The sequence below is a fragment of the Syngnathus leptorhynchus genome, chromosome 14 (genome assembly GCF_054491065.1).
Source record: "Syngnathus leptorhynchus isolate UIUO chromosome 14, UIUO_Slep, whole genome shotgun sequence".
In the NCBI taxonomy this organism is placed as follows: Eukaryota; Metazoa; Chordata; class Actinopteri; order Syngnathiformes; family Syngnathidae; genus Syngnathus; species Syngnathus leptorhynchus.
In genome coordinates this window covers 2,156,540-2,166,247 of record NC_141208.1, presented here as the reverse complement: position 1 = coordinate 2,166,247, position 9,708 = coordinate 2,156,540, and the positions used below count along the sequence as shown (strand labels likewise).

General features: G+C 42.7%; 1 protein-coding gene across 2 annotated transcripts; it reads right to left on the bottom strand.

The window, feature by feature from the left end:
* Window positions 1-22: 22 nt before the first annotated feature.
* Window positions 23-9,109, bottom strand: LOC147045900 (integrin alpha-6-like). 2 transcript variants are annotated; one of them, XM_085930112.1, is made up of 26 exons: window positions 8,866-9,109; window positions 6,925-7,052; window positions 6,765-6,844; window positions 6,428-6,689; window positions 6,222-6,353; window positions 5,750-5,963; window positions 5,494-5,687; window positions 5,003-5,100; window positions 4,801-4,928; window positions 4,645-4,734; window positions 4,505-4,566; window positions 4,257-4,426; window positions 4,035-4,175; window positions 3,838-3,953; window positions 3,609-3,765; window positions 3,461-3,538; window positions 3,206-3,285; window positions 2,701-2,778; window positions 2,527-2,629; window positions 2,290-2,460; window positions 1,794-1,895; window positions 1,592-1,702; window positions 1,380-1,478; window positions 1,187-1,312; window positions 1,009-1,112; window positions 23-588 (listed from the first exon to the last, which is right to left on the bottom strand). In XM_085930112.1, exons 1-25 carry the CDS (start codon window positions 9,045-9,047, stop codon window positions 1,047-1,049), a joined length of 3,168 nt encoding a protein of 1,055 aa, XP_085786238.1. In that variant the 5' UTR covers window positions 9,048-9,109; the 3' UTR covers window positions 23-588; window positions 1,009-1,046. The 2 variants fall into 2 exon arrangements, with proteins under 2 accessions (XP_085786238.1, XP_085786239.1); XM_085930113.1 differs by lacking the exon at window positions 1,009-1,112.
* Between the last annotated feature and the right edge of the window lie 599 nt (window positions 9,110-9,708).

Below are 9,708 nucleotides of genomic sequence, written 5' to 3'. Positions count from 1 at the left end.
AAATGATTGCACATCCATGGAATATGGCAACTTTCATTTATTCTTGAAATTTGAATCCCTTTGCCAATTCTACACCGCAGTCATTGCACTCAGATGCATTGTTGGGAGCAATTGAAAAATCACACGTTAGCATTAGATAACTCTTTGGTCTGTCGAGAGCGTAACAGAAAGTACCCCTTGAGTGAATAAATACATGAACGCATCAAATGAAAAAAAATTATAAATTCCCTTGACCCCCCCCCTTCACTTTGCGCTCCATCCCACCCGACACAAAATGTACAAAACATGTTCTAAAGTAATTCAAGACCATCAACTGAACAACAATGTCTCTATTTTCATTTAAGACTAAAATTCATCCCCTGAAGTGGAAATTTAGAAAAAAGAAAAATGTACAAATGAAAAACTTGCTATTTACATTCCACCAGGATGTGATTGGGGTTAAGAATAATGCTTGTCGTCATGCCAGGTTGTCACCCAGGATTTCTTTTCCAGGTTTTGCCAGTCAGCATTGGCATCCCTGTCCTTGCGTTTGATCCCAACTGCGTTGTAACTGGGAACTTCGTGTTTGGGTCGTTTGAAGAAGCCGCACTGTAGCAAAAGAAATATATCATCAGTGAAGACCAAGAGGAAAATCCTGAATGTGTTAAGTGGCTGGCTATAAGTGCAGCAGCAACCAAGGAAAAGAATGAGGAAGGGCAATTATGAAATGTTGAAATATGTCATTGCATGTTATGCACCACCAACCCAAGGCCAAGCAGGCACAGTGCTACCTTGTCTTCTGAGTTCAATTTCTCAAAACATTTTAACTTTGAATTCCAATGCCGAAAGGGAAGTTGAAGCACTCTTAAGTCAAGGTAACACTGTATATTAATTCAAGTGACAGTCACATGACCAATAATAGCATTCATGGGATTGAGTGAAGCCCAAATTCAACTTCCACAAAAGCGACAGAGAACTAAGCACCACATTTCCACTCATTAATAGCAGGCTGGGTAAAATTCGCCTCACGTTTGGTTTTCCTTTTTTTTTTTTTTTCTTTTTTTTTTTCACGCATTTGCCAGCCTCTGTTTTTCTGACAGGTCCTGTTTGTTCCTTTTCCCACAGACTCCACACTGAGGAAAGGCAAGTCGTTAGCTCATCTTTATCATCACAAGATTGTTGTGCGAGTGTGTGAGCTTCTTTCTACCTTCCAGAGAAGGAAAGCCAATAGCGCCAGTAAGAGCAGCGCCAGAAGAACAGACAAGACAATGATCCACCACGGGACACCTCCACTTCGGGCCTCACGCCTCTCAGGGTATGCCGTCAGTGCCATCTGGAAGAAAAATTAGAAATGAAGTTTATTCTCTCATTTGAGTCACATCGTGCGTGTGCGAGCTTACCTCGGTTTCAGAGTTCTGCAGCACCATGTTTTTTCTCGTGCTCTCAACATGCAGAGCCGCCTTGACGATGACCTCCACATGATGCAAATTGTTGTAATCCTGTTTGGAAAAGCGACAATAACAAAAGGAACAAAAAGAAAATGAATGCGGCCCGCTCGTGGAGGAATTGTGTCTGACAGAAATCATTTTGTTGATTAATCGAGAGCTGTTACCGCCAACAATGTGCCGTTCCAGAGACGGGAGTGAAGGGTGATGACGGCGTTACCGTCCAGGCCTTGCAGGGGACACTTGATCTTCACACATTTGGCCCCGTCGGCACATGACTGAAATTAGAGAGCCAGCTAGAAGTTAACTATTTCATGAAATGTACTAAAATTACTCAAATAAAACAATGCTAAGCATTTTGGGTTTTACCAGAATTTTAGAATTCCCCTTGTCCACCAAACGTGAAATAATTCCTTCGTCACCTTTCCCGGTTTTTTGTGAGGCCCTTTTGGACCTGCTGTTGCTGGCGTCCTTTAAAAAAAAAAAAAAATTGTAAGCAAGATCAGACTAACATTTCTAAAACTTGATTTAGCCAAGGTTCAACGGACAAGACATGAAAAAGGATTTTGAAATTCAAAAAAAAAAAAACAATTCCACCCAACATATCATTTTTTGAAGACAAATTGGGGCTTTGCAAAAAATGTTGTTTTAGTTTTACGGAGCCTTAAAAATCCTTGGTCCCATTGCCCCCCCCTCAAGGGAAAAAAAAAATCCTAGCTCCGCCAGTGATATCCTTGAGATCAACTCCGATTTAGAAAGTGCTTTGGCGCCATCAAGTGTCATGTTGGAGCATGATAGAAAAAGCCCAAAAATAAGAGTTTGCATCAAGTCACATGGCGTCAAATCCCATTTTCTACCCACTGACCTTTTTGAGAGGATTGATCTCTGATTTGGGCGTACACTCTATGTGGTTCACGCCTGTGGCGGTGACCTTCGTCAAGTAGAGAAGCCATTTGTTCTGCTCGGTGGTCTTCGGCCAGTCAATATGCAGGGTGGCAGTGCCGATGTCTGTCAAGCGCCTTCCGCTGTTGATGATCTGAAATATATGATATGATATCAACAATTGCAGAGAAGGATGAGGAAACTTTCTTTTTCTACTCACTCTGATCTGATGTGTGACAGGACTTCCAATGTCCCGTTCCGTTTTCATGGCAGACTGATCTTTGGCTTTTCCTGAGAATTGCACCTGCGAGGGCTGAACTTGCCTGGGAAAACGGAAACGGCCTTCAATTTGGTCCGGTTGAGTTTTTGTAAAAAAAAAAAAAAAAAATGTTACCCGATCATATTCAGCTGCAACATGATGGCCACGTTGGCCTTGGCTTTAACAGCGGCGAGGGTCGGCTGCTCGCTGGTTCTGCAAGGAATCAAAAGCACCAATCTTTATTTTAAACAATACTGTTTATTAAATTAAAAGTAAAATAATTAATCATGATAACCGTATAAAAAGCGACTTCTAAGTACACACATTTGGAAACTACAAGATCAATGATAAAAAAAATAGTGTTCAATTACTACAACAAATGGTACAAAGTGAAAATTATTCATTTTGAAATGACTCAAGTCCAATGTATCCCACTGGAGAGCCTCGATGGTGGATATAATAAATCTACACACCCCTGATCAAATACCAGGATTTTCTTTTGTGATATCAAGAAATCACCAATTATGTTATCTATGACCAATTAAATTTGATTGCTTTTTTTAATCTATGTTTGACAGCAATCGTTTGGTTGCATAAGTGTGCACACCCTCTTTGAACTGTGTACCGAATATAAACTTACGTATCCGGTTGAAGATCAACCTCCAATTCTGTGGTGTTTACCGAGATGGCGGCTGTTCCCAGAATAATATAGAAGGTTTTCTAGAAACACACACACACAGACAAAACCACAAGATGGTATTTTGACTGCTGAAAGAATCTTCATGGAATCCATTTTAGCACTTTGTTGCTAGATTTCGCAACTTTGCAGAACTACCATAGCAACTAACCGCGATCAACAACTCCAACATTTCTACACAAATACGAGTTGACTTACCTCAGAGTCCCGTTTGAAGGGGTTCCCAAGTTCACAAGTCACCAGAGAGCCGTTCTTATTGGCCGTGCAAGTTACAAGCTGGAATCAGAGTCGTTCAATTACATTCACAAAATGTGTGAGTGAATTTGTTTGTGTTTGTGTGTTATACATTGGGCGGGCCGCGGAAAGCAGAGTATGTGAGGGCACGTGGGAAGGAAGCCACCACTCGTGCTTCGTGCGCATCATCTCCGTTCTCATTGGTCACTTTCACCTCCAGGGCGACATCCTTCTGCTTGCTAAGCGAGATCACTGGCACGCCGTTTTCCCTAAACACAAAGACAATGGATGGCACAGTAAAAAACAAAGATGGGGGGGGGGGCATGATTGCTTTTTCTCACAATGGCAACGGTGTGAAGGTGTCATCCTTAGTTGTCATGTAGCCATAGCGGTGCGCCACCTTTAAGTTACTCCGACAAATGTTGTCACTGCCGCAACCCTCTTTGACAAATTGAATCTGGCGAGATATAAACACATGATGTAACATCCATGACATTTGTCGTTCTGAAAATAAATACTCCACACGCATCTCGCGTACCTCTTGGCGTGTGGTCACGGTGTCTTTAGCGTCGAGGACAGGCGGTATGTCAGATGAGCTCTGTCTACGTTTACGTTGGCCGTTCTTGATCTCCACATCCACGTCGACGGGTACCCCTCGAAGTTTATCGCGAATATTGTCCTTATCGAGGATTATTTACGCACAAGGTTACGTACAGATCAATAACGAAAAATGATTTGTCGTGTCGAGTGAGATATCAACCTGTATGGCCAGCTGTCGTGTGATACATTGTTTCCTTCCTTTGGTATCCAAGACCACGGTCCCTTTGGATTCATATTCGCTGTCAGAGGCCGACTGTTGGATGAAGGAGGCCCTGGGGAGGAGATTCTTCTTTCTTTGGTCAGAGTCGACCGTCAGGGTGTATGCAACCGCTTGAAGAAGAAGAAGGGAGTCAAGTTTGGTGTACAAAAAGAAGGAAAGATGATCTTCTTACTACTAATTATTCTTACTCAGTCTCGGGGAGTAACTCTCGGGGTTGGCATTGTAGGTGAAGCAAGCTTGAACGTTCATACTGGGCGAGGAGCACAATCGGAAATGATGCGAACAGCAGCCTTCTCCGCAGAAATCCACGTATTTACTCAAAACTCACCAGAACTTGTCCCCGCAGTTCTTATTCGTCAGGTCGATTTGTTTTGGCGTGTAAGTGACTTCCTTCTTGATGGCGATGACGGGGCGGGCTCTGAGAAGACAGGATGAGCTTCTCTATAGACAGGAGGTGAGATAGGAAGCAGAGCGGAGCACTTACCTGTACACAAAAACGGCATCGGCGAGGGATCCCACAGCCAGGTCGGGGTAGGAGTTTTTATCTAGATCCATGTTACCCGCTAAAGAGTAGCCAAACATTTTCACTCCCGCGGGCTTGCCAGACAAAATCTATGGAGAAATTTGTTCAACAATTTTGATATTTTCTCAACATTACGCTTGACCAAGATGTTATTTTTGTGCACCTGTTCTGCTTTGGTGGAATGGAGTCCTGTTTTTGATCCATGGTAGATATAGACATTTCCAGAATTGTCATCGTCGTAAGGGGCTCCCACGGCAAAATCTGTTACAGTGAAGAAGAATTGTGACTTTAAGGGAGTGGGTCTCACAATTTTAGGTCCAGGAAGACCTGAATAAGAGGTACTCGGCCAAAACTTACTGCTGAGGATTTATGACTGTATTTATGCATTTATAAAGTCAAATATAGTTTGTTTAGGGGTGCAATAGAACGAATTAATGGCATTTCCATTCATTTCAATGGGGAAAGATGATTTGAACTTGAACTTGGGTGATTTGAGTTATGAATTTGGTCAAAAAACAAATTAAAATTGTTGTATTTCAACAAGTGATTCTTTTGTATATTTTTAATATGAATTATAATAATATTTGCGCAATATTACACCTTTTATTATGGCAATCTCTTTTCGTTAATCAGCCATTAACACACAGGCCTCACCATGGTAACCATCCTGGTTGATGTCACCCAGATTTTCCACAGCCAGGCCAAACATGGAGTCCTTGGGTCCGTCAATTCTGGTGGGGGTGATCTTGTCCCATTTTCCGTTTTTGTTGACAAAGACGTACGTGGCGCCGCCAATCTCGCCATCTTTCTCAAAGTACTGAGGCGCTCCCACCACAATGTCATCCCAGCTATCAAACCATACCATTAGCATCTGATATAGTATCATCCACGCTCTTCCACTTTGACTCACCCGTCCCCGTTGAGATCCAGCACGGCCAGGTCATAACCGAACGACGAGGCCAGCCCCTCGCCTTCGACTGTGTATTCTTCCAACAAGATGTTGGTCGTATCGGGGCCTTTCTTGAGCAGAACTATCGCGCCGCTGTGATTGGCCCTGGGAGCGCCCGCCACCACCGTCAGCTGACCTTTCTTAGTCAGACGCTTGCTCGAGTCCAGGGAGAAACCTGTGACCAGGAGACAGAGGTGGGAAGGAACAAAGTACATAAATGGTACTTTATTTGTGTACCTGAGTAGATTTTCCAGATCTTGTACTTGTAGATTTATTTTGTAATGATTGTTTACTTTTACGTAATTATACTTGTCGATTTTTCTGATACCTGCACAATTTTTTCCAATAATTCTTTTTCTTTTTTTTTATTTATTTTAACAGCAATTTTGCCACCACTGTAAACACATGAGATTGTAAGGAGTGAGTGCTTCACCGAGGTAGCTGCTCGCAGGTGCAGGGACAAGATCGGGGTTCTTCTCATTTTCATCCCCCGCCTCAAAAGGCCCATCGTCATAAATGCCCAGCTCTAGGAGGGTGTCGTTTTTTTGTTCCAAACGTACCACACCTAAAGAAGATGAAGCAAAGCAATGTTTTGTTAAACATCAAAAGCGGATCACTCAATCACAAGCACTGTGTCACCTTTCCAGTTGTAAGCTCCAGGAGCTCCAAAGATGAGGTAATGATAGTTCTTGTCAAAAGTGGCCGAGAGGCCCTGCTGGCAGGAGCCGAACATCTCGTGACCTCTCGGCCTGCTGTCGCAGAAATGCCATATTCCTCCATCCTCGCTGGAATAAGGGTCGATTTCCAAATTTTGACTCAGCACGTAGCAGCGGCCGATGATGTCGCGGGATTCAATTGCGGTCTTCACATTGGACCTGCGCTGGTATCGATGGGCACATGTCTACGTGGGAAAACAATTGAAGTTATCCACAGGTAAAAAACTCATTTTTAGAACAAGTTGCCAAAAGATACTTACCACAACTTTGCCTCCTGGCCCCTGACTGTTGACCGTCACTCCCATCCACTGATTCTCTTTGCTTTCTTTCTTGGTGTCCTCTAAAAAATTTTCACCAAAAAACGAGTGATTTTTATTTATTTTTTCAAAAGTTCAGAAATACAATCAGCAAGAATCTCACCGTCTTTGTCAAATTGAACTCGCGTACAGCCTGAAGAAGGTGAACTCATGTCACAGCTGTACAGTCCCCCCGTCACTGCTGCCGTTTGACCGCTAAAGCCTTTGGCTCTCGGGGCCCCGACCAGTAGCCTGGATCAGACACAAGAAAGATTATATTCAGGAAAAAAAAAAAAAAACACCATTCGTGGCTTCATCAATTGAACACTGTTCAGTTTAAGTAGCTTAAACTGTCATCTTCACTCAACGAACTCTTCCTCTTGTGTGTGGCATTAGCACACATTCCAGCGTTTCACACAGCGAGCTATTCAACGACGGGTTCTATCTCTGGCCACACACACACAGGATGTCTTTGTGGGTTGATGATTTTGAAGCAAATGCCACTAGCTCTTTTAAATATGACCCGGCAGACTTCAAAACATGGATGACATCTTTTGGAACGGATGCTTGTCATTGGGAGCATGATGGTGGATGTTTCACTGACCCAGTTGTCGAACTTATCATTGGGCAGCAGAGGAGGAAAGAATAAAGAAAAACGGTATGTGTCTGTGTTGGTGTGGTATTGTTTACACACACACACACACACACACACACACACACACACACACACACACACACACACACACACACACACACACACACACACACACACACACACATACCCTGGTGCAGAATCACCGGGACACCAAGGCCAGAGCAACAGAGTGACCATAACGTAACAGAGGCATCCCATTAAAAGCGGTGTAATTTATTATTTTTCTTTTTTTTTACACAGCAGTGCTTCTTGGGGCACAGCCTGTTGCTTAGCAACATCTGGCAGCGCCCTATCAGAGAGAGAGTGCAAACGAGAGAAAGGACATAAAGCCATGTGCTGCCCAACCTCTATTTTTTTTCCACAAAATGTCTGCCAAGAGCCCATCCCAAGCCGGTAAAAATAAAAAAAAGATTCTCTTTGCTGCCCAGATGAATAAATTATTCCTGTCAGAATTCTTCTTTTCAACATCACTATTTTTGAAAGGTATTTGATGTTGGATAATGTTACGCAACCTGAGGCAGAACAAAAAACCTGACACTCCTTGTTATGGAGGAAATACTGAAGCCCTCACAAGATTTTTTTTTTTTTTTTACACCCCCACCCCACTTTCACTTACAGTCATGTCAGTCAGCTAGTGATTGAACACGCTTACTCACGCAAACACATTCAAACTGTAAGAGCTCCTCGTGTCCTCACCTGCAGGTACACGCACAACACGCCGGAGGGCGTGCGTGAATTTCTGAATACGAAATGACTGTTGCACACGTGGCTGGGAGACGACTGTTATCTAGTCCAACGACATATAGTGACGGGCAGAACAATTAAATGCTTTTCCACTAGGTGGCAGAAATGTACACAATGATTGTTATTTGAATACGATTAGGCCTACTATGCTACTGTATTTGAATGTTGGTCATAATGACGGGACTTACGTGAAGGTTGAAAATGAAATATACCTATTCTTTGAATTAATTCCAAAATTGAAAAAGAGATTCAACATTGCTTTGTGAAACGGGAATAGCACAATGTAGCAGAGAAAAAGCTTTAAAAAAAACCAAAAAACTTTACAGCAGCAACCTGGTTCACATTGTGAAAACCTTCCATAACAAGATCTGTTGTCATTACAGAGTAAAATGTTGACAGCTACTTTCTGGATCGTCACAATCCACAAACTCCTGTAGCGCAACGTGAGCGCGCACGCAAAGGCGCACAAGGCCAAAGGCTCATAAATTATTAACTTGAACAGAGAAGTTCTTCAGAGACTTCTTAAACATTAACAAAAGTTGAAAAGTAAAGTGCGCAGACACATTAGTGTCGAAAAGGTGCTGATATCTATACCTGAACCCAAATGATGACGTAACATTGGTGCAGAACGTGAGAAGAAAAGTTTACAATTCAAGTTGCGCTCACATTCTTTTATCCTCTGGCTCAAGTTGTCGGTGCATGGCCATGGAGAAACCAAAGAGGCTTTCTGGATCTCCGTCCTTGCGCACGACGTCCTCGGTGTCCAGGTTGAAGGCTGAAGACAGTCGAGCGCATCCCAGCAGGAAGGCGAGCAGCAGCCGCAGTGCACCTGATGTTTTGCCTTCCATGACACCCGTGCGGTGCGAAATCTCTGGAAAAGTTGTGGAGAAGGTGAATCCTTGCTGTCGGAGCGCAGTGACACTGAGAGAATGTAAGGAGGGGTTAAGCGGTGTGCACTTTTCACTTTGGTTTGCCCCTCCCTCCCTAGACGAGACCGACACACGCACCAATATCGTCCCACGCAGCCTGGAAATTAGTTTCAAAAACATTGTAATGGGCAAGACGATACGAACTGTTTAAAGTTTGCAACAACTGCACAAATAATAAAATAGCATCATTTTTTTAACCTTTGTATCTTACAATGACTATACCTGTATGTTTTTATTATATAACAAAATATTCTTGATATAAAAGGTCATATAATAATAATAATAATAATATTTGTTTGCTTTTTTTTTGCCTTTGTGATCTTAAAGTGCCTGTATCTTAAATTACTGTACCTGTTTGTTTTTTTATTATATAATAAAATATCATTCTTGATATAAAAATGTGATATAATAATAATAATAATATTTATGTGGCTGTTTGGCGACTTTCTGACGATATGACGGTGTCGCAGGCATTTCACGCAACCCACCGCTTGTTCCTCACAACCAAACGTGTCAGTGGACAACGCAGGCTTTGTGTGCAGGGAGAGAAAGAGGGCAGACAGAAAGGGAGAGGGAGAAA

Coding starts and splice junctions, on each gene's coding strand:
- LOC147045900 (XM_085930113.1), bottom strand. CDS start 9,047: ATGGAAGGCAAAACATCAGGTGCACTGCGGCTGCTGCTCGCCTTCCTG. Junction 1,896..2,289: donor AGATCAATCCTCTCAAAAAG/GTCAGTGGGTAG, acceptor TTTTTTTTAAAG/GACGCCAGCAACAGCAGGTC. Junction 1,313..1,379: donor TGCAGAACTCTGAAACCGAG/GTAAGCTCGCAC, acceptor TTTTTCTTCCAG/ATGGCACTGACGGCATACCC.